Below are 23,839 nucleotides of genomic sequence, written 5' to 3' on the forward strand. Positions count from 1 at the left end.
CCCAGCAGGAGGCGGAGCCAGTATTGTCACTGGCAGGAGCAGGGCTATCAGTCGCCCAGCAGGAGGCGGAGCCAGTATTGTGTCAGGCAGGGCAGGCTACTCTTCCCTCACTCTACGTGTAAACGCCCCATTCATCCCACACTGACTCACTCAGACCTCTGGAGCCACCCAGCCCCTGACACACACACCAAACCAGCAGAGACCGGTAGATAGTTGGACAAGAAAATAGCCACTTTCTAAAAGTGCTATTTTCAAACATAGAATTTAAAAACCACCCATCCTAAAGGGTGTGTTATTAAATTCTGAGTTCAGGGATACTAAACTCGACTTGCTACCATGCTCCCTGAGTCAGATAGATTATAATGGAGTTAATAATCAGTCTGCCCAGTCTGGCCTATTGGAGGCAGGTAGCCCTTCAATAGTGAGAAACGAAAATGGCTGTAATTCACTATTAGGTCATGCCACACACGTCAGGGCATGACCTACCTTTTACCAACAATGCACCCTGCCCTAGGGCCTACCATAGAGGTGTCTGAAATGTGGCAAAGTGAAGGTTTAGAGACTGGTAAGTAGGTTTCCTTACCAAGTCGACATGGCAGTCAGGGACTGCACGCAGGCGCCGCGGTGGCAGGCCTGAGACACATTTTGCACGCTGCTTCTGTGGGTGGCACAACCAGTGCTGCAAGCCCACCAGCAGCAGTTAACTTACACGCCCTTGGCACACGCAGTGCACTAGACTAGGGTCTGAACAGTAAGTCAACCAAGCCAATCATGGTAACACCAATCAATGTAACAATTTAACATAGGGAGCACTTGCACTGTGGCACTGATCAGCAGTGGCACAGTGCCCAAAGCAATAATCCAGCAAAAACATCGTAAACAGAGGAGGCAAACAGAAAAAAAAATGGAGGAGAGACTCATGCCAATGATGCCAGGTCTAACACGTGTCCCCTCCAGCTGAAATGTGGGGAGAACTACCCTTCACCCAGGGAGTCCTCATCACTAAGGCGGAAAAATCTGGACAGACCATCAGCATTGGCGTGATCTGTACCAGGGCGGTGTTCCACCGTAAAGTCCATCCCCTGTAGGGAAATGGACCACCTCAACAGCTTTGGGTTCTCACCCCTCATCTGCATTAACCATCTGAGGGGCCTGTGGTCCGTCTGAACCCGGAAGTGAGACCCAAACAAGTAGGGTCTTAGCTTCTTCAGCGCCCAGACCACAGCAAATGCCTCACGCTCTATCGCACTCCACCTTTGTTCCCTGGGAAGTAACCTCCGGCTGATGAAGGCTACAGGTAAGTCTCGGCCCTCCTCATTCATCTGTGCTAGAACAGCCCCCACACCATGCTCTGAAGCGTCCGTCTGGACAATGAATTCTTTTGAAAAGTCGGGTGCCTGGAGGACCGGTGCTGTACACATTGCAGTTTTCAGGGTGTCAAAGGCTTTCTGACAGGCGTCAGTCCAGATCACAAGTCTCGGCTGCTTCCTGGAAGTCAGCGAGGTCAAGGGGTGCACAATGTTGCCATACCCCTTGACAAACCTCCTGTAGTAACCCGTGAGACCCAAGAAGGCTCTCACCTGAGTCTGGGTTTTGGGCGGTTCCCAAGCCAGGATGGTATCTATCTTGGGTTGCAGGGGGGCCACCTTGCCGCTCCCTACTTGGTGCCCCAAGTACACCACTGAACCCTGCCCAATCTGGCACTTACTAGCCTTGATTGTGAGGCCTGCTCTGCGCAGGGCCAACAACACTTCCTGGAGGTGGCGCAAGTGTTCCTCCCAGCTGGCGCTGAACACTGCTATATCGTCCAGGTAGGCGGCGCTGAAATCTTCCAGCCCGGCCAATACCTGGTTAACCAACCTCTGGAATGTGGCAGGGGCATTCTTCATCCCAAAGGGCATCACACGGAACTGGTAGTGCCCATCTGGTGTGGAGAATGCAGACCTCTCTTTTGCCCCATCAGTCAAGGCGATCTGCCAGTACCCAGACGTTAGATCAAACGTACTAAGGTACCGGGCAGCCCCCAACCGATCGATGAGCTCATCAGCTCTGGGGATGGGGTGCGCGTCGGTCTTGGTGACCGAATTGAGTCCTCGGTAATCCACACAGAACCGAAGTTCTGGTGAAGCACCAGGCGCTGCAGCCTTTGGGACCAAGACCACTGGGCTGGCCCAAGGACTGCTAGAGGACTCAACCACCCCTAAGGCAAACATCTTGGAGACCTCCTCCTTGATATATGCTCTGACCTTTTCAGTCACCCTGTAGGCCTTGTGCCTCACAGGAGTGCTGTCCCCAGTGTCCACATCATGGACACACCACTGAGTGACACCAGGGATTAAGGAGAACAGATCAGGGAATTGTACCAACAGATGGCGACAATCTTGCTGCTGCTCAGGGGTCAGTGTGTCAGAGAGGACAACACCATCCACTGACCCATCTTTTTCTTTTGCACACAGGAGGTCAGGAAGAGGCTCACTCTCCTCCTCCATCCCAGCATCTGTGGCAAAGAGCATGCCCACTTCGGACCTTTCTAAGTGGGGCTTTAACCGGTTGACATGCAGGACCCTTAAGGGGTTCCTGGGAGACTTCAAGTCCACCAAGTAGGTGACATCGCTCTTTTTCTCCACAACCTCAAATGGTCCAGTCCACCTGTCCTTGAGCGCACAAGGTTCCACAGGGGCCATGACCCAAACTTTCTGACCAGGTTGAAGCTCAACCAGAGTGGCATTCTGATCGTACCACCGCTTCATCTCTTCCTGGCTGGCCTCCAGATTTGCCTGAGCAAGATCTCTGAAGCGCCGAGTCTGGTTCCTAAAGGCCAGCATGTAACTATATACATCCTGGGGAGGTTTCCTGGGAGATTGCTCCCAGCCTTCTTTGACCAGACTCAAAGGTCCTCTTACCGGGTGACCATACAAAAGCTCAAAGGGGCTGAACCCTAGAGACTTCTGTGGCACCTCACGGTAAGCAAACAGCAGGCATGGCAAGAGGACGTCCCATTTACGCCTCATTGGTTCTTCAAGACCCATGATCATGCCTTTTAGGGTCCGGTTGAATCTCTCAACCAGCCCATTACCTTGAGGGTGGTAAGGAGTGGTAAACTTGTAGGTTACCCCACACTCCTTCCACAGAGACTTCATATAATTCGAAATGAAGTTGGTGCCCCGGTCTGACACCACCTCTCTGGGGAACCCCATGCGGGAGAAAACACCCATCAGTGCCCGTCCCACCACGGGGGCCGTCACTGTTCGGAGAGGGATGGCTTCCGGGTACCGGGTGGCATGGTCCACCAAGACCAGGATAAACCTGTTGCCCATGGCTGTCTTGGGGTCCAGTGGCCCCACAATGTCAATTCCCACTCGCTCAAAGGGGGTACTGACGACGGGAAAAGGTTGGAGGGGAGCCTTCTGCTTCCGCCCACTTTTCCCACTTGCCTGGCAAGTTTGACATGTCCTACAATGGATATCTGAATCCCTTCTCATCTGAGGCCAATAAAAATGGGTGACAAGCCTGTCATAGGTCTTGTCCTGCCCCAGATGTCCAGCTAACGGAACGTCATGAGCCAACCCCAGTAGGAAGGCTCTGAAGCGCTGGGGTACCACCAGCACACGGGCTGACCCAGGCTCAGCAGCCTTAGGCTCGCTATACAGGAGGTCGTTCTCCCAGTAGACCCAATGTGATCCTGACTGATCACCTGTCGTTTGGGCTGAGGCCTGCTGCCTCATACCCCCAAGAGAAGGGCACACTTTCTGTTCAGCACAAAATTCCTCCCTGGAGGGACCACCATCCTGCTGCCAATGGGTCAGCTCGGGCAGGTCTCCCAGTTCGGCCACTTGTTCTCCTGTCGGTTCCAGGGCATCCCCCTCAGGGTCTGCTCCCTCCCGGACCGCGGGAACGATGGGGGACGGTTTCCCGCGCCCCCTGCCTCTTCTCTTCACGGTTGGGACCTGGGCCATACTTTCAGGCTCCAGGGCCCCATCAACACCCTTACTGACTGACATGGACCGGGTGGTCGCACACACCCACTCAGGCAGACCCAACATTTCCAGATGCGCTTTTCTCTCCACCTTAGCCCAAGGGGAGTCCTCCAAATCATTGCCCAAGAGACAATCAACAGGCATGGCGGGCCTCACAGCAACCTGAAGAGTACCTGAGACCCCCCCCCACTCAAAGGGAACTTGAGCTACCTCACACTGACTCTGTGAGTTGTCAGCAGCTACAACGGGGTAGAATGCATGAGGGACCACCTGCTCTCTGGACACCAAGTGACACTTGACAGCTGTCACACTCGCTCCGGTGTCTCTGAGAGCTTCCACCCTATGGCCATTAATGGTCACCCACTGCCTATATTTCTTAGTGTTACTAGGCAGAGGGGTTGGAGGGACCATTTCCACGTCTCCTAAAGAGACCAGGGACATTTCTGCGGGACCCCACCCACCGGGGGCACCCATCTCCTCCCCTCCCAGGGCTACACTCGCCACCTGACGAGGGGGTGCACGCGGCGGTGCATTCGAATCCTTCATGGGACACTGGGGATCATAATAACGGTGTCCCACCTGCTTACAGGCATAGCAGGTCATGGGGCCCCTGTGAACAGGTTTACCTGTCGGGGCCTCTGGCTTCTTTACAGGGGGAGGCTGGGAACCCTTCCCTTGGTTCCCTTGGGGACTACTTTGGGGCCCTTTCTGAAACTCCCTCTGTTTACCCCTGTCCCCCCCACTCTTCTGCTGGGGACCCTGCCCACCTTTGGCTGAGTCTCCCACTGGACCCTTGTGGACCCTGGTACTGACCCAGCGGTCCGCCTCCTCAGCAAGTTTTCTAGGGTTAGATAGCTTGCTGTCAACAAGGTGCTGGCGTAGCTCTGGAAAACAGTTATTAGACAAGTGCTCCCAAGCAAACAAATCATAAAGAGCATCATAACTATCAACCTTGCTACCCTTTATCCAACCATCCATGGTTCTGCAGAAAAAAGACACATATTCAACCCACGTAGTACCAGGCAACTTCTTACATTCTCTAAAGGTTTGTCTGTACTTTTCTGGAGTTAAGCCATATCTCAGCATTAAAGCATCTTTCATATGAGTATAAGACATCCTATCCTCAGCAGGAAGGCTCAACAAGGTATCTCTCCCCTCGTTTGTAAAGCGGCTCCACAACCCCGTTCCCCAATCCTTCTCAGGGACCCGGTGGGCCAACAATGCTAACTCATATGCTTTAAACCATTGGCTAATATCTTCATTCTTACTGTAATCTTTGATCACATCCTTAGGAAAATAAAACCTACTTTCTGCAGGCACGGATGGAGTGCTGCCACCAGAGGGATTCAACTCTAAACTCTTAGTTTTAAGCTCCATCTCCCTCACCATCTTCTCACGTTCAAACGCTAATTTCTCTCTCTCAAAATCTAATCTTTTGCTCTCCATTTCAGCTTCTCTCTTGCTTCTTGCATTCTCTAATTCCAACTGCCCTCCTAATTTAAGTTTTGCCATTTCTAACTTGTACCCCCTCTCCTTCTCCCTGTCTTCTAATTCTTCGGGGGAAAGGCTCCTAGAGGACGCACTACTGCCTGGAGATGATACTGGCCCACCTGTGGGCTCTTCCTCTTCCTCTTCTTCTTCCTCTTCCGGTACCACCACCGGATCAGAGGGATTTCTGGCCTCTAACCAGGCCTTCAGCGCTTTGAGGAAGCCCTCTTTCTTTGAGACACCTGTGGTAGGAACTTTAAACTGCTTGCAAAATCCTTTCAGATCTTTTAGCGTGTAGGAATCTATCTTCTCCTTATCGAATTCCCCCACAACATTCTCCACAGGTGTAGCAGCTCCGGCATTCTCCATGGTCAAAACTGGCAGTGTTTAAGAAAATAAGCTCCAGGAAAGCGGAGAACAAAAATAGGCAATCCTACCAAAACAGAATGTGGCTGCGTTATGGTCTGCTTTCACTATGTAGCGTACACTAATCACTGCACATGAGTCATAAATGCAAAGTTCAAATCCTCACCGCTGACCACCAATGTTAGAACCGGCGGTCTCTAGTTGGCAGAGGTATACACTTCTGACAAATAGGGACCAACCAACTCTAGTCAGGGAAAGGGGATTACACACTCAGATAACCCCTGCTACCCCCTTGGTAGCTTGGCAGAGCAGACAGGCTTATCTCAGAGGCAGTGTGTTAAGCATTTATGACCACATACAGTAATAAAGTGAATACACTACAGATGGACACGACACAGAAGTTATTATAAAAATAGTATTTTTATATAAGGCTTAGCACAAGACCAAATAACGACAAAAATATACCACAGTCTTAATAAATACTCTTTGGAAGAAAAAATAATAGTTCAAGTAAGGTTTCTTCTTGGCAAATAGTTCTTTAGCAAAGTATTCTTCTGAGCACAGTTCTTTGGCAACAATGTAACCCCCACAGGAGTCACACGACGTCGAGTCTACAAGATTCCCAAGGTTCGGCGTCGACCGCGAGGAGCGCTACGTCGAGCCTGGAGTTGCAACAGACCCCACAAGTACAGTACCTTGAGAAACGAAGAAAACGATGATCCACGGCGTCGAGATCGGCGTCGAGGTCGTGCCTCGGAGTCGGGTCAATCCGCAGCGGCGTCGAGGGATGTCGGGCCGGAGCAGCGCTCACGGCGTCGAGAAGGGCGTCGAGTCGATGCGATCAGCAGCGGCGTCGGGACGGGGTCGCTTGGAGGTAGAGCCGATACTCACTCCTCACTGGCGTCGATACCGGCGTCGAGACGGGGTCACTTGGAGCCGGGGCCGATACCCACTGCTCACTGGCGTTGCTGCTGGCGTCGATCGGGCCCGGCGGCCGGCGTCGAAGGCTCGGGACACTGGAGCCGTTACTCACGGTGTCGAGCTGGATTCGGCGGCGTCGGCGGCGTCGAGACTGCAGATTTCCCCTTGTGTACTGGAAACAACACTTTCCAGCAATTCAGCAAATGGTGAAGTCCTTTGGCCCTGTGACTTCAGCAGGAGACTGGCACTCTTCCAGTCCTTGGAGATTTCCTAGCAAGTGTTCAGAGAGTACACACCAAGTTCCTCTCTCCTTGTTCCTTGGCAAAAATAAAGAAGCAGCTTTCAGGTTCCCCCACAGCAAAACAGCACTCTGGCAGAAAGGGGAGGCAAGTCCTTAGATCAGCAGGCTTCTTGTCCTTGGTACAGGTTTCCTTGTCAGAAGTGATCTGAGTTCTTGGTTCAGGGGTCCTTCTCTTATACCCCTTTTTCCCTTTGTTCCCTTTGTCCAAGCAGGGAGATTTCCACCAGCTCAGGTTTGTTGTGGGTGTTGCCAGGCAGAGGCACCTGGCCTATTCACTGAGCAGGGCAGAGTCCTCAGCCGCCCAGCAGGAGGCGGAGCCAGTATTGTCACTGGCAGGAGCAGGGCTATCAGTCGCCCAGCAGGAGGCGGAGCCAGTATTGTGTCAGGCAGGGCAGGCTACTCTTCCCTCACTCTACGTGTAAACGCCCCATTCATCCCACACTGACTCACTCAGACCTCTGGAGCCACCCAGCCCCTGACACACACACCAAACCAGCAGAGACCGGTAGATAGTTGGACAAGAAAATAGCCACTTTCTAAAAGTGCTATTTTCAAACATAGAATTTAAAAACCACCCATCCTAAAGGGTGTGTTATTAAATTCTGAGTTCAGGGATACTAAACTCGACTTGCTACCATGCTCCCTGAGTCAGATAGATTATAATGGAGTTAATAATCAGTCTGCCCAGTCTGGCCTATTGGAGGCAGGTAGCCCTTCAATAGTGAGAAACGAAAATGGCTGTAATTCACTATTAGGTCATGCCACACACGTCAGGGCATGACCTACCTTTTACCAACAATGCACCCTGCCCTAGGGCCTACCATAGAGGTGTCTGAAATGTGGCAAAGTGAAGGTTTAGAGACTGGTAAGTAGGTTTCCTTACCAAGTCGACATGGCAGTCAGGGACTGCACGCAGGCGCCGCGGTGGCAGGCCTGAGACACATTTTGCACGCTGCTTCTGTGGGTGGCACAACCAGTGCTGCAAGCCCACCAGCAGCAGTTAACTTACACGCCCTTGGCACACGCAGTGCACTAGACTAGGGTCTGAACAGTAAGTCAACCAAGCCAATCATGGTAACACCAATCAATGTAACAATTTAACATAGGGAGCACTTGCACTGTGGCACTGATCAGCAGTGGCACAGTGCCCAAAGCAATAATCCAGCAAAAACATCGTAAACAGAGGAGGCAAACAGAAAAAAAATGGAGGAGAGACTCATGCCAATGATGCCAGGTCTAACAGTGATGCATTAAAAACCTTTATATATGGTGGCTGTAACAGAGTAGATGATGCTAATGAGATTGTTTTGTGTGGGTGGCAAGAATCTAAGGGCCTGATTTATAATTTGTCTGATGACATGCACTCTGATAGGACAATGGAGTACATTTCTCAGTCACCCTGACTGAGGTGCTGCCTGCCAAATTATGAAAAGTCTGCTGGTCCAGAGGGCATTTCGAACATTGACCGGGACTGCAGTAGCGTGATTGCTGGCAACGCATTGTAAGTTTGATGAGCGGCGCTGTAAGTGGGATTTTCTTTTTGAAAATAAATAAAAAAACAATGCCTTCTTTGCCACAGAGGTTTCCTTCCATGGCGAAAGGGGCATTGGGCAATTGTCAGTGCCCCTTACTGCCAGGTTTCTCCCGTTGGTGATAGCTACTCTATTGGGCCGTCGGAGGAGATTGACCACAGCAGAGGCAAATTTTAATTAGGCAGGTGGACAATAGTCTTGGAGATGAGGGTACTCCATCACCATGGAGTACCCTCTCTACCAAGATATAAATGAGGTCCTAAGTCCTCTGGTTATGTCCTGGTATGTTATACATTTCTTTTGGATAAGCAGCTCTATTATAGGTATTTGTAAAGTGCACAACTTACCTGCGAGGGTATCATCTTTTCATGTAACAATGTGCTTAGAGATGGGAACATCAATAGTGTAGGTGAGAAATCATTCATAGGTTCATACATGGTAGGCATAGGATAAATACATTGTTTAGTGTAACAGAAAAGCACATACAAGACATTTCTGCAGTGCCAATTAATTTTCCCTCTAGTTCTAGCAACATTACATCTTTGACTAAGTAGATAGGTTTTTGTTGTGAGTAGAAATGTGGTGTTCCCTTGTGTCATATCAGGAATTCCAGTGACAATCACTCCAAACATGAACATAAAACCTGTCCCAAAGAAAAACTGAAAATGGCCGACTTGTCCATTTATGACAGAGGAGATGCAGCCTCATTCAAAGTGCCACTCTTAATTCGTTATTAAGGTGCACAGGCTTCCTGTTTTACAGATGTATAGTAAGCGCCCGTTGGAATATAAAATATCTGCATTAATAAACCATTTCACTGATGACTCGGAAGTTGAAGCAGCTCTTAGGCCCCAACAATAATAATGTTCTATCCTTACTGACCAAAGTACGACTGAGGTTTCCTATCTCTTAAAGATATTAAACGTGAATTTATTTAGGAATATACGTGTAATGACATGACGAGGTCAAAGGAGTGATACACATAAGTGTTCAAACCCTATTCGATTTACAGTTTAAACTAAACCCACCTGTCTACTCGTAGCTGGCAAACAATGTTTAATGCATCTACGACTCCCTCCTCCCTTAACTGATGGCAGCCAATCGAAGTAGCGATGAAACAGCCAGTTCTTCCAATTCCAGCACTGCAAAAAAAAAAGGCAAAATATGAGCATGAACTGCCCAGTGGGATAGAGGGTTTTAACATCCTATCTAGCAAAATAAGTTTTGGAAAATACCTCCTAGAAACAAATATATATGGTGGAACTTTATGTTCAAAAGACCTGCATGCAAATATTGTGTTATCTGATATGTAAGAATTGTTAAAGACCAGTTCAGTATTGGCGTATTTTATCTTGCGAGGGTGGATTTAAAATCTTAATTCACAGAATCAGGATTGGCACAACTTTACTAATCGAAGTAGCATTTGTGAATGTGAACTTTCTGCAACATAGTGGAACTTCCAAATTAAAAAAAATAGGGCTAAAGGCAGGTTTGTGGATGTTCCACCATGACCCTGCCTGCAAACATAAGTAAACACCATCATGTACGTTTATGACCATTGATATACTCCCAACAAGTAGTTCCTATCACAGAAACGCTTATAAATGTACTTCTGTTAAAGCAAAAGTATGTCCATTTGCAATGTGGGAACGCCCTCATAATAAAGGTGTTCTAGGGGAAGGATTTTATATGTGTATATGCAAAGCTTACATTCATTCACCCGTGGGTATCTTGGCACTGAATAACAAGTGTAAGTTGCTACCCAACTCAATGGTTTTACAGACCTCTGGAGTGTGAAAGCCAAGTAGAACGAAAGGGGCCCAGACCTGTGACTATGGGACCAAACACGTCCCGACAGGGGATGCATTAATCCACTGACCCCCTTGGGATTAAAAGGCAACTCAAGGTCTGGGGAAGCCGGGAGGTTTTAGGGAACAGAAGGGTTTGTGCAAAAATGAAGCAAATTGTATGAAAAATAATTCTCTGGTTAAATTAGTATTCAAACTGATGTGGGTCCTGGCACATCCCCTTTGCTTCATTTCTTACTCATTTGTCTCCACTCTTCTATTTGTGAGTTTATTCTGCTCTAAAATAGATTACTTCCTCCTGTGAGGGAGATCTATCTATCTATCTATCTATCTATCTATCTATCTATCTATCTATCTATCTATCTATCTATCGTTGGCATCTAGATTACGTAGGAAAAGTTTTTGTTTTGCTAATAACTTTGGCGCCATTTGATGAATGGTCATGACATTTTCAAAACTAGTTTGCCACTCACTTCAGCTACTGTTTTGAAAGTTTTGGGGTGATTCATTAAGCTGTGGCCAAGAAAAAGGGGGTTCCCAAAATACATTTTCCCCATGCAATTCCCCATAAGGATTTTAGACACAACTGCAATCCAAACCATTGAACGGAGTGACACCAATTTGGCACAAAGCTAGCTCTTGGGCCAGAAAGAGCTCTTTTTGTAATTTGTTGTAAATTCTTTCAGTAGTTTTGGAGTTATTAATGAAAAAATAAATGTGTCTATGTAGGGGTGCGGATCATCTGCGAATTCGACAGATCTCATGGTGCGATCATGCTGCCAACACTTCAATCAGGAAGTGTTGGCAATTATCTTGGGATTCAAGGCTGAGCCACAGTGCCCAAAAAAATGCAAAAAACACCAAAAGGGGGCAGGATATGAATAACCTAACCCCCTAGGCCTGGTGGTGGGGTCCCAAATGGGCCAAAATTACTTTTTTTTAAAAAAAAAATGATTTATACCACAAATTTGCGTAGGATCTGTGAATCCAACAAATAAAAAAAAGAAACAAGCCTGCGCTTGTTTTCTTTATGCCCCCAGATGGGCAAATCCGGGGGAAGGGTGGATTAACAATTATAACGGGGAGAGTGTGTGTGTGTGGCCCTCCTCCCAGGCTAATTTCGGCCCAAGAGACTGCCGCCCCCCTCGGACCTGGCCATTAACGAATACGAGAAGGGGGATGCCTTTCTCACGGGCCGATTATGGCCCCAGGGATCACCACCCCTGGGCTTGGCCATACACAAATAGGGAAAGGGGGGGGCTGTTCCGCGCACCACCCTCCCGTAGGCATTAATAGCCCAGGGGACCCCATCCCCCAGGGCAGGGCTCCCGCTATCTCCTGGGGTGCCAACCCCCGCCCCCTCCCCAGGACATAGCGGCTTTGCTGCCCACACTAGTGCAGGCAGTGAAACCTTTGTTTGCTTTCACTTGGCTGGAGAAAGATAAAGCTCACACCAAGTGAGAGCAAACAGTAAGTTGCTCCCAGCGGGCAGGAGCCCGAAAAGGCTCCAGCCCACTAGGAGCAGACTTCATCAGTTCAGGCAGTGAAACAGATGAAAAAAGAATTGCTCCCTTCGGCAGAGAGCAGCTTTATTAGCTGCTCCCTGTGTGCGGTAGCAACGCCGCCTTCCACTGGAGGTGGGGAGCCAGCTGGGGCACGGGGGCTTCCTCCACTGCCTCCAGCAAAAAGGTACTGGGTGCCCTTGGTGGGCACCCATCATTTAGAGGAGGAGCCCCGGGGATGGGGTCCCCAGGGCTAATAAATGCCTTTGGGTTAAGTGCCCCCCTTCACTCTACATATAGGCCAGGCCCTGGGGGATAAGGTACCCGGGGCAATATTGGCCCAAGGAGGGGGCGGCATGCCACCCTCAATCTTAAGAAAAAGGTCGGCCTCTGGGAGATTGGGTCCCCACAGCCAAAATCAGTACAGGGAAGGGGATCAGCATGCCACCCTCCCCTTTGAAATAAAAGTGGGTGGGCTCCAGGACACTGACCATTTACTGGGAGATCCCTGGGGGATGTGATCCCCCGGGCCAAATACAGCCTGGGGAAGGGAGCCCTAAAAAAAAAAAGAAGATTGCAAGCCATGGGGGATTGGGTCCCCAAGGCGAAATCAGCTAGGGGAGGTGGCCTGCATGCCCCCACCCAGGTTAACTGCCTTTGGGGGGGGTTGGGCACAGAGCCCGGCTGCAGGCAGAATATTACTTTGTTAAAAAAAAAACCACAGGAATTCACACAAATCCAAAGATTACAAGGGTGTTACAGTTAGGAAATAACATGTTAAAAGCCTTAGAAATTCAATAAAAAACCAAAGGTTACAGGGACATTATAGTAGGGTTCACATTTTAAACACACAGTCATACAAATTCAGCAGTTATACTTAGTTATCTCAGGTAACTATAACTATAACTCGTGCCCTAATATAAGGTAACTATATCTCGCACCCTCACCATGCACTGCTAATTCCTCACATATTACATTACTCATAACATCTTCTATGACATCATTGATAATTTCACAACAACATTTGCTGTAAAATTATTGATGAGAAAGGTGTGTTATAGTCACCTTAGGTCATGAGTTAAAGTTATTTGAGATAACTCTGAATGCTGAATTGTATGGTTTTGTGCTTTTTTTATAGAGAATTCCTAAGGTTTTCTAAATGTAATTTCCTAACTATGAGGTCCCGGTAACCTTTGTTGTTTTTCCAGTGAAAAAATAAATATATATATATATATAGACATTTGAGGTGAGCAAATCTAGAGTGTCGCTGGTGTTGAGAGTGCTCCATACAGGAGCTGCTTTCCACCTAAACTTGAGAACTACCCAGAGTTCTCTGCTTCTTTTTTGCATATATATATATATATATATATATATATATATATATATATATATATATATATAAAATCTACTGGCGGTCGCCAGTAGATAGTTATAGTTAGGACCATGTTTCCATAGGAAATCCGCAACATTCTATTTGGAATAACTTTGGCGCCGGCCGACGAATCCTCGCGAAATTTTCAAAATAGGTGGGGCACTACGCTCCGCTCCTACCCTGAAAGTCTCGGGGGGATTCGTCAAGCGGGTGCTGAGAAAAAAGGGGGGTCCCGAAACGCGTTTTTCCCATGCATTTTTCCATAGGACCTTTAGACACAGCTACAGCCCGAACGGCTGAACAGAGTTACTTGAAATTTGGCAGAGAGGTAGTCCTCAGGTCAAGGAAGTGCCTTTTGTAGGTTTGGTGTAAATCTGTTCAGTAGATCCTGAGAAAATAGCATTTAAATCAATATATATATCTGAGCCAGCTTACGGTGCGCTTACCGTGCGCTTACGGTAAGCTTACCGTACGCGTACGGTGCCGTGCGTGAGCGCGATTCTGATTGGCTGGTTTCGAATCGGTCGAAACCAGGAAGCGGCGGCCGCCATTTTCTCTCTCGCACTCTGAGTGAGGCAGCAAAAACAAAGGCAAAAAACATCTAAAGGGGCAATGTATTCAGTTCCTAACCACCTAGCATTGATGATGGTGTCCCCAAAGAACACCCAAGGCCAAAAATTCAAATTTTTTTTTTTGAAAAATCGCCAATTACGCTTACCGTACGCGTACGATAAAAATTAATAAATTAAAAAAAAAACTATCCACACTATCCCTACCCCGTGTGCAAAAGGTGCCCGCATGTCACCTTTTGTGCATGGCATGTGACTTTCGAAAAGAAAATATAAATGATTACCTTTCACAACGAAGCGCATAATATGTCCTCCATGTGCGCACGGTGCGCGAAGCGCATCGTGCGTACATGGCCCATCCCGTGTAACGTGGGCACGCGGTGCGCGCAGCGCACCGCGTGACCACCGTGCATGCACGGCACTAACTGCGTAAAGTGGGCGCGCGGTGCGCGAAGCGCACCGCGTGCTCACTGTGCGCGCACGGAACGAACTGCGTTAACTGGGCGCGCACGCCACGAATGGCGTAAAGTAACTTGGCATTTAAAAAAACGTACAAATTCACTGAAAAAACCATAGGTTTCACACACGTTATAGTTAGGAATTAGCATTTAAAAAACCTTGCAAATTCACTGAAAAAACCATAGGTTTCACACATGTTATAGTTAGCGGAAATTTTAATCATAAAAAACCATTGAAATTCCCCCGTTATAGTTAGTGCAGGCAACTATAACTCACGCAACCGCATTCCTCTGCTGATGCCAATACTGTATTTAGACACTTATTTGCCCATGTCTTCTTTCATTAAATTTTAGCTATACATATATTACAAATATTTTTTTTTCATAAAGACACATATGTCATCAGCAGAGGATTGCGGTTGCGTGAGTTATAGTTGCCTGCACTAACTATAACGGGGGAATTTCAATGGTTTTTTATGATTAAAATTTCCGCTAACTATAACATGTGTGAAACCTATGGTTTTTTCAGTGAATATATATTACCTACTGGCGGTCGCCAGTAGGTAGTTATAGTTAGGACCCCTTTTCCATAGGAAATCCGCAACATTCTATTTTGAATAACTTTGGCGCCGGTCGACGAATCCTCGCGAATTTTTCAAAATAGGTGGGGCGCTCCGCTCCGCTCCTACCCTGAAAGTCTCGGGGGGATTCGTCAAGCGGGGGCTGAGATAAAAGGGGGGTCCCAAAACGCGTTTTTCCCATGCATTTTTCCATAGGACCTTTAGACAGGGCTACAGCCCGAACGGCTGAACAGATTTACTTGAAATTTGGCAGAGAGGTAGTCCTCATGTCAAGGAAGTGCCTTTTGTAGGTTTGGTGTAAATCTGTTCAGTATTTCCTGAGAAAATAGCATTTAAAAGCATATATATATGTGGGCGGAGCCTAACCACACATCTCATCCTGAGATCTGATTGGCTGTCAGCACTTCATCCAAGAAGTGTTGGCAGCCATCTTGGGACCAATATACATGATAGCACCTCATTAAAAAGCATTGCAGTTAATAGAAGGTTTTAAGACTTTAGTTACATTATAAATCATTTGTTGATGGTACCATACTCATTTTAGGAATTGTGGTATGTTCTAAGGTGATTTCACCATGTGAAAAAGCCTTCTGCTGGGATATCATGATTGAGAGAAAAATATTTTCTCATGCTTTTACCACAGAGGTTTGGAAGGTGATCTATAAGCTAAACTGAGAGCTTATTTTCTGTAAATTCACATTATCTTTCTCAGTCATGTGAGAATGAAGTCTGACATTCTCAGTAAAACATGTACATCCAACAAGGGCAGAGACTGTCAGTTGATTCCTTTGTGTTCTACTGCAGCTTCCCAGAGTGTTCCAAAGAACTACTAGAGCGCTAACAGTCCTACCTATGATAAACGTATGGCACACCTGAAGCCATCTTGCTTGGAATAAAGTGGTAACTCTTAAAACATTTAATTTCAAAAGGAACAAAATGAGGGGGTTCATTTTTCCATAAAAAGTATGATTAGTGCTGCAGAAAGAAAAATTAGGGCACATTTTGAGTGACTTCTCAAATCCTCTTCTATTTCATTAAAAAATTCTGACATGCAGACTGAAACATGAACTTTCAATACCAGCAGCAGTTTTCCCTGGTGAGCAGTAGCTTTACTACAGTGATCTAATGAGCAAAAAGAGTGCTAACATTCTGAATTTATGGCAAATGTGTGACACATCTGAATGCCTTCTTGATGGAATCAAAGTAAAAAACTGAAAGTATTTCCTACTGAGGAGACTGCAGTAAATGAGGAAATTAGGAAACTTCATAACAAATAAGTCTCCCAAGATGGCCACCAGAGACAAAAGAGCCCAAATGTAGCCCAAATATCACCCAGATGTAGCCCAAGTATAGCCCAATGACAGAATGTCCCAGAATGTTCTTAAAAACAACTAGAGCGCTTACTGTCTTCATTATGACAAAAGTATGGCACACCTGAAGCCATCTTGATTGGAATAAACTGGTAACACTTAAAACATTTAATTTAAAAAGGAACACAATGAGGGGGTTCATTTTGCCATAGAAATTATCATTAATGCTGAAGAAAGAAAATGAGGGCACATTTTGAGTGACTTCTCAAATCCTCTTCTATTTCATTAAAAAATTCTGACATGCAGACTGAAACATGCACTTTTAATACCAGGAGCAGACTTCCATGGTGAACAGTAGTTTTACTACAGTGATCTAATGAGCAACTAGAGTGCTAACATTCAGAATTTATGGCAAATGTGTGACATATCTGAATACCTTCATGATGGAATCAACGTAAAAAACTGAAAGCATTTCCTACTGAGGAGACTGCAGTACATGAGGAAATTAGGAAACTTCATAACAAATAAATCTCCCAAGATGGCCACCGGAGACAAAAGAGCCCAAATGTAGCCCAAAATCACCCAGATGTAGCCCAAATATAGCCCAATGACAGAAGTGTGCAAAACACTTATTATTTAGTGTTTTTGCAGTGTTATATAGTGCAGACTTGTCAGGTATTGGAGTGCTTTACATGAGCATTGGTTACATCACACAAGCACATATTCATTTTGGTTGTAGACATGGGGAGACTAAGTGATTTGACCAGAATCACAGAATGTCGAGCTGAAGCAGAAACTTCAACCTGGTTCCCCAGTTGCAAAGTCTGCAGTTCTGGAAGTAACACCACATCCTCTCCCCTAAGTGCAACATTTAATCAAGTGGTCAACTGGATAAAAAAACAGAAAGATAACAAATAATTTAAAAGTGCTTTGTCGCTATTTGAAAACTCAGACAAAATGTCCTTATTTTAGTCTTTTAGAGCACTAACCATAATTTTGATGCCAATAAGACCCTCTCATATATGTAATTTCTAAAGGAAATGCTCTAGGTATTACAGTTTTGATTACATCAAGATGATGTCAGGCGTTCCACACTTTTGTAATAAATATAGAATGTTAGCAATCTAGTTGTTCATTGGGATACTGTTGAGAGGCAAAGGCCAGGGGCACGGACTCTGAAAATTGAAGGCAGGTAGGAGAGTGCAAAGGCAACAATTTAACCACACTGAGCAGGCAGGAAGGGCCGTGGAAGCACAACAGACTATGGAGGGCAGTGGAAAGGGGGGCAGGGGCAACAAACCAACAATACAGGACTTGCAAGAGAGGCTGTTGGAGGGAAGATCTATTACGGGTCAAGGAAGCTAGAGGCGGTCCCCAGAGCCCCGGGAGCCACCACAGAACTGAGCAGCAGAGTGAGTCAGGGACAAAAGGGGCACCTTAATTTGAGCCGGGGTGCCTAGGAACGCTTGCTCCAAAAATGAAGAAAACAGACATATGAGACATGGAATTGGTGGCAGAATACAATGGCAGTTTAATGAGAAGATACAACTTCAAAGAAACCGCAGAATAGAGACATAAAGTACAAAATACAGAATCCAGATAATCATACAGCTGTCATGATATTCTCTGTATCTCAATTAATGTACTGACAGAGAGAGAGAGAAAACACATCTATAAATGCATCATGAGAAACAAGTTACACCAAGGAAAATGATACCTAGGAACACTCACGTTTACTCTTAGAGCAAGCATTCCTGCAATTACAATACAAAATCTTTTAAATGCAAAAGTAAAGAGAACAATGGTTAAACATAACATGACATTTCATATAGGTAAAATAGAATAAGATACTTCAAGCAAAGCAGAGCAAGACATTTTAAGCAAAGGAAGACAAGAGCTCCCAGCTCTTGGGGAAAACCTGCACAGCCTGTTAACCTACATACAGACGGCGAGGTAGTCCGTCGATATCTGTGGGTGCTCCCTTTTTATATCATTTTGTGGGCTCCTTTGCACGCTACATCTACCTACGTATGCTACCCAAAAGCTTCGTCTGCAGATTTTACCAGACATTTCGTCATTTACCCACTTAATGCTGACAATGGACTGGGTGAAAAGGTCAGTCTCTCAGGCCAATCGCTTATCGTAAGTTCCATAGAGCAAGCAGAAAATAATGGGTATTGTACGGGAATTCAATATATTCATGTACAAAATCTCCTCAGTTCTCCTAACTTGACGCTCTGCGGTTGCCACTTCCTTAAAAGCGGGAAACCTGCCCAGGAAGCAAGTACCAGTCCAGGATGCAGCCTACTGTATGTCGACAGCTTCAGTGGGATGTTGAACTTTGATACCGAGCACGGAGCACTCGGGTAGGGTGGGGGCTACTAGTTTGGAGCAGAAGGCCTCGCAGACCTGCCTTCAGACTGCTATACACTAAAATTGCAGAGCTATGGTCAATTTAACAAAGAGGCCTACATATTGAACAGAAGGGCCTACACAGGGGTTTTATGCTGGCTGAGTGGTAAGGATGTCTCAGGATAATTATATAGCAACACAGGACCCGCTGGTCAATTTAATACGGCCTACAAATGCGGCTGGCAGGGCAAGGACAAGGGTCTCATACTTCAGGTGTGGACAGAACGGGCCAGGGGCCCCCTGTGATACAAAATCTACCCTCCTTCAAGGCTGTGGCAATGTAATAGACCATTGTGGGCAGAAGGAAGAGGCAATGGTAGTACAACCATACATGCCAACAGACCCGATTCAGCCAGGAAACGTCCAATGTTTTTAAGCTCAAATGGGCTTTATTTGATCTGTCTCCTGTCTACAATATCCTCTTTTTCAATGTAACTCAAAGGGGAAAATCAATACCCCAGTTTTTTTTCAAAATCTCCCTCTTACCAAGTTCAAAATGTTCGCAAGTATGGTACATTGGATCATGGAAGGAAATGGGATAGGGACATGGACTTGGATAACAGAGGACAAGAGGGACATGGAGAGGTGCACCAAACTGACCCTGCAGGGCAGGCATCAGGGTTTGCAGCAGCACAATACACCACACAGGGCATGCAGGACGGGAGTGCAGCACAACAATCCATAGAAAGCAAGAGGGAGGGGACAGGACCATGCACATGGACAACAGAGAACAGAGGGGCTACACGCAATGGTAGCTAGCTGACCATAATGGACAGACAGGAGAGAAAGCTGCAGCATTACAGACCATAAAGGGCAGTAGGGACGGATCAGGGGCATTACAATGGAACAGACAAGCCAGGAGGGAGGGAGTAGGGGTCTTCACATGTAAACAGAGGGCTGGGGGCAAGGGGGCAGGGCAGGAGCAGCAAGATAGCCATGGAGGTCAGGCAGGATGGGCACTAGAAGCAAGACACACCATGAAGAGCAACAGTGAGACTGTGATGGCATACACACAGACCATGGAGGGAAGGTGGGAGGGGGTCAGGGGCAGCTAACTGACCACACAGGGAAGGTGGGAGGGGCCATGGCAGCACAGAAGACCAATGGCTATGATGGGCAAGAAGGAGGGTGCAGGGGCATGCACAAAGGACGATGGAGGATAGAAGGGAGGGTCAGGACCTGTGCACAGACAAGAAAGTTCAGGGGAAGGGACCTCACAACAGACCACACGGGGCAGGCAGGAGGAGCAGTTGCAGCACAACAGACCAGGGAGGGCAGAAGGGTGTGGCAGTACAATGGACCATGTAGGACAGGAGGAAGAGGATAGGGGCATGGCATGTGGACAGGCAGGGTGGAGGTGGCAGGGACAGGTTACAGTCATCTGACAATGCTAGGCAGGTGGGAGGGGAGTGGCAGCTCAACAGAACACTCAGAGTAGATAGGAGTGGCAGGTCCATGGGACATGGTGGGCAAATAGGATGGAGCAGGGGCATGCACAAAGACATCGGAGGGCAGGGGGAAGGAGAATAGGGGCAGCAAGCTAAGCACAGAGTTTAAGCAGGAGGTCAATGATGGGGCATAGAATTGGGCAATGGAGGGCAGGAGGAGTGGACTGGTACATCATACTAAATTGAGGGCAGTGGCAGCACATCAGACCATGCATGCCAGGAGGGAGGAGGCTATTCCATGGATTCACACAACAGAGGATAGGGAGGAGGGGGATGGGGCAGCAAGCTAACTGTTCAGAGAAGGCGGGTATTAGGAACTTTATTGTTTTTAAAACATTGAGTCTGTGCGAACTACTTAAAATATGAACAAGTATGCAGCATAATCTCACTTTTATTCAGGAAGAAGAGGACGTTTGTGACTGTGACTCCGGGCTCACTTGGCAGAAACACCCCCTGACCCTCCACCCCCTATCGCAAAATGTAATGCCCGTGAAAAGGGTAGGTGAACACAGTGTTATATAGAACATAGTCCTGAGAGCACGATTGAAAATGAAAACTAGATATAGTGTATGGTATAAACTATGCACCAAAAAGTGTGATATAAGATGAACCGGGCGTGAAATATAATATGCAATACATTGTGCGCAATGACAGATTCATTGGAGAGCGCGAGATAGCACAGGCACTAGCGCGTGCTATGCGATATGCGCCTTGGAGTGTAATATGCACAGGGCAGTGTTGTGTAACCTAACTAGTCTCTAAAGTTGTAATATAAAATATGTGCTGGGGAGTGTAACGTTGCATATGCACTGTGACACAGATATGGATCGCAGATTGTAATATGTATGGCATAGCACTGTGCGTTATAACATAGGCATCGAGGAAGGCACGTTAGATGGGGCAATATAACCCGTGCGAAGACAAGTGTGGCATGACATATTCACGGGGTGGTGTTACAGTGCACATGGGCTAGAGAGTGTCATAGCATATGCACTAGCTAGTGGAATACAACACAGAGGTGTGTGGCACTCGGCAGGCAATGGTGGGTGTAACACAGCATTGGGCTCTGTCAGGAGCGCGCTGTGACTCTCAAGTGATGTTCGTCCCCTTTCCAGAGAGTAAAATAAAAAGTATTACACATCCGGCAGTGGATGTGTGTTTTATTAACCGTGAGGGGGGTTTCTTGCATAGTTTTGGTCGAATTTTTGTCGAATCCCCTTTGAATGGCTTGGTGTGCATGTGTATTAAATGTGCCCGTCAATAGCTACCCATGTTTGTATAAATAAACGACAAGGGTGTCTACCGGGATTAGGCACGGTAGGGCATCAGACATGTCAGAGCTTCACTAGTAGTGTAAATACATTCCACGTGGATTCATTGCATGCAGTCGCCTTTTAATGAATATCCCGCAAATCGTCATGGTGATAGGTACGTACGGTTTGTCCAGCATGTCCTAGGTGTGTCTATAAATAAATATTTTTTTAAAATAATAAAAAACAGTGGCCGGCCCTAGGGATTGGGGTCAAAAAAATATAATTAGGAGACAGGCCCTGGGGGATGGGGTCATCAGGGCCAATAAATTAGAATAAGAAGGGGAACCACACAGGCCCCCTTCTTAAAAAATTAAAATAAATAAAAGACTGGCATCGTGCCGGAGGCCATGCCCCCTCCGTGCAGCACTCTGCAAACGCGCCCCCAACAGGCATCTCCAGTATGCGCCAGGGAGCTGCGCTGCAGACAGGTGTTCTGAGGCCAAGCCCCTTTTTACAACTCTCTGCAACGCAGCTCTGTGGCGCTTACTGGAGGTACCTAGTGGTCTAGTTTGACCCTAGGGACCCTTAGGATTCAAGGGGACTTAATCTCTCAACTTAGAACAGCCACAGTGCGCGTTTACACAGTGGTGAAGGGAGGGGACGGGGCCTGAGGTGACGTGTGCAAACACGCACTATGGTACGTTTTAAATTGGGGATATAATTTCCCTTCAATACTGAGGGCCCCTGGGGGCTAACTAGCCCACCAAGTGCTTCCAGTAAGCGCCACTGAGCTGCATTGCAAGGAGGTGGTCCAGGCCGTGCCACTTTTTACACCTCTCTGCAACACAGCTCTGTGGCATTTACTGGAGGTACCTAGTGGGCTAGTTGGACCCTAGGGACCCTCAGGATTCAAATGAACTTAATCTCCCAACTAAAAATGGACACAGGGCGTGTTTACACAGTGGTGAAGGGAGGGGACAGGGCCTGAGTTAACGTGTGCAAAAACGCCCTGTGGCCTGTTTTAAGAGGTAGTTTTAATCCCCATGCCCTATTATGTACTAGGGGCTTACAGAGGAGGTCATGCTAATCACAGGGGGACCCCAACGCATAATGTTCCCTTGTGTATGTAGGTGTTTTCACTGTATTCTAAGTGTCTTTTAACATAGCACTGGCTCTAGGACTGGCTAGTCAGACTCAGTTACCACCAGTATCCGTCTGAAAAAGTTGAGGGTACAGGATGATTTTGCAACAAGGCTTCTTTCTGCTCTTCTTTTTGTTCTTTCTGCACGTTATCCTTCTTCCTGCACTTATCTTCGTATTTGAGGACTTCTGTTGCTTCTTTCTGCACTTCTTTTGTTTCTTTCTGTGCATTTTTTCTTCTTTCTTCACATGTCCTATCTCTGTAGGCATAGTTAGAAATTAGCATTTAAAAAACCTTTGAAATTCACAGAAAAAACCATAGGTTTCAGGCACGTTATAGTTAGGAATTAGCATTTAAAAAACCTCAGAAATTCACTGAAATAGGTTTCAGGGGTGTTGTAGTTAGCTGGACTTTTCACTTGTACAAAACCATTGAAATTCCCCCGTTATAGTTAGTTCAGCTAACTATAACTCGCGCGCCCGCAATGCACTGCTGATGACGTCACATATTACATCACTCATGACATGGTCAGTGACATCACTCATGACATCACTGATGACATCTCAAATGACATCACTGATGACATCACTGATGACATCATCCTTGTGATAGAGTGGCAGACCTCCTCTCACCCTAATATAACCTTTGATACACACATTCAAAAATAGAGACTACAATTTTCAAAACAATGGACATACCAATACCAGTTACAACAACCTCTTCAGTAATTCTAAGATACACATCCACTCATTCACCAACAGTCCTATACAGTCACTCATACATGTACTCACTCATCATATGTACTCATGCACCTATACATCCTGTTACACAATGCCATTCATCCATAGAGTTACTCACACACATAGTCACTCATGCTAATAAAGAATCAAACATACATTTACTTGCATATACAGTTATATACACACACCACCACACTTACTTCTACGGAAACGTACACATACTTAGTCTTTTAAACAATCACTTATAGAAACACATACTTATTCATACAGGAACTCTTTCAATCTCTCACTCTCACATATACTCACATATATACACCAATAGTCACATATACTAGTTTAAAACATATGTAGTTACTCATAAAGACACTATTGAGACAGTCATTCACTCACTAACACACCCATACACACACTCATCCACCCATACAGTCCTGCACACATGCTGTGTTCAACACATACAAACAGTGAGTCACTCATTCATGCACCTATGCACTACGTAATACCCCCCACCGAACCATGCAGACACTCAGACTGATACTCAAAAAACCAACTAATAACCTATATAGACACCCATGTAGCTACTCACCAACCCATGCAGCCACTTATACACAAAGTGAGAGACTGATACAGATATTTACATATTTAAACATTACTCACTAAGCC

General features: G+C 46.7%; 1 protein-coding gene and 1 long non-coding RNA gene across 3 annotated transcripts in view; one reads left to right on the forward strand and one right to left on the reverse strand.

Annotated features, from left to right (window-relative positions):
- LOC146855031 (uncharacterized) overlaps positions 1 to 23,839 on the forward strand; it is a 113,226-nt gene that overhangs the window by 78,476 nt on the left and 10,911 nt on the right. The window lies entirely within an intron of this gene.
- The window catches only part of PTPRR (protein tyrosine phosphatase receptor type R), an 813,462-nt gene that overhangs the window by 76,950 nt on the left and 712,673 nt on the right, over positions 1 to 23,839 (reverse strand). For both annotated transcript variants that reach the window (XM_085652526.1, XM_085652527.1), the window contains one exon: positions 9,614 to 9,727. In XM_085652526.1, the coding sequence (XP_085508652.1) occupies positions 9,614 to 9,727 (114 nt within the window). The remainder of the gene's footprint in view (positions 1 to 9,613; positions 9,728 to 23,839) is intronic.

The sequence above is a fragment of the Triturus cristatus genome, chromosome 4_1 (genome assembly GCF_964204655.1).
Source record: "Triturus cristatus chromosome 4_1, aTriCri1.1, whole genome shotgun sequence".
Taxonomy (NCBI): domain Eukaryota; kingdom Metazoa; phylum Chordata; class Amphibia; order Caudata; family Salamandridae; genus Triturus; species Triturus cristatus.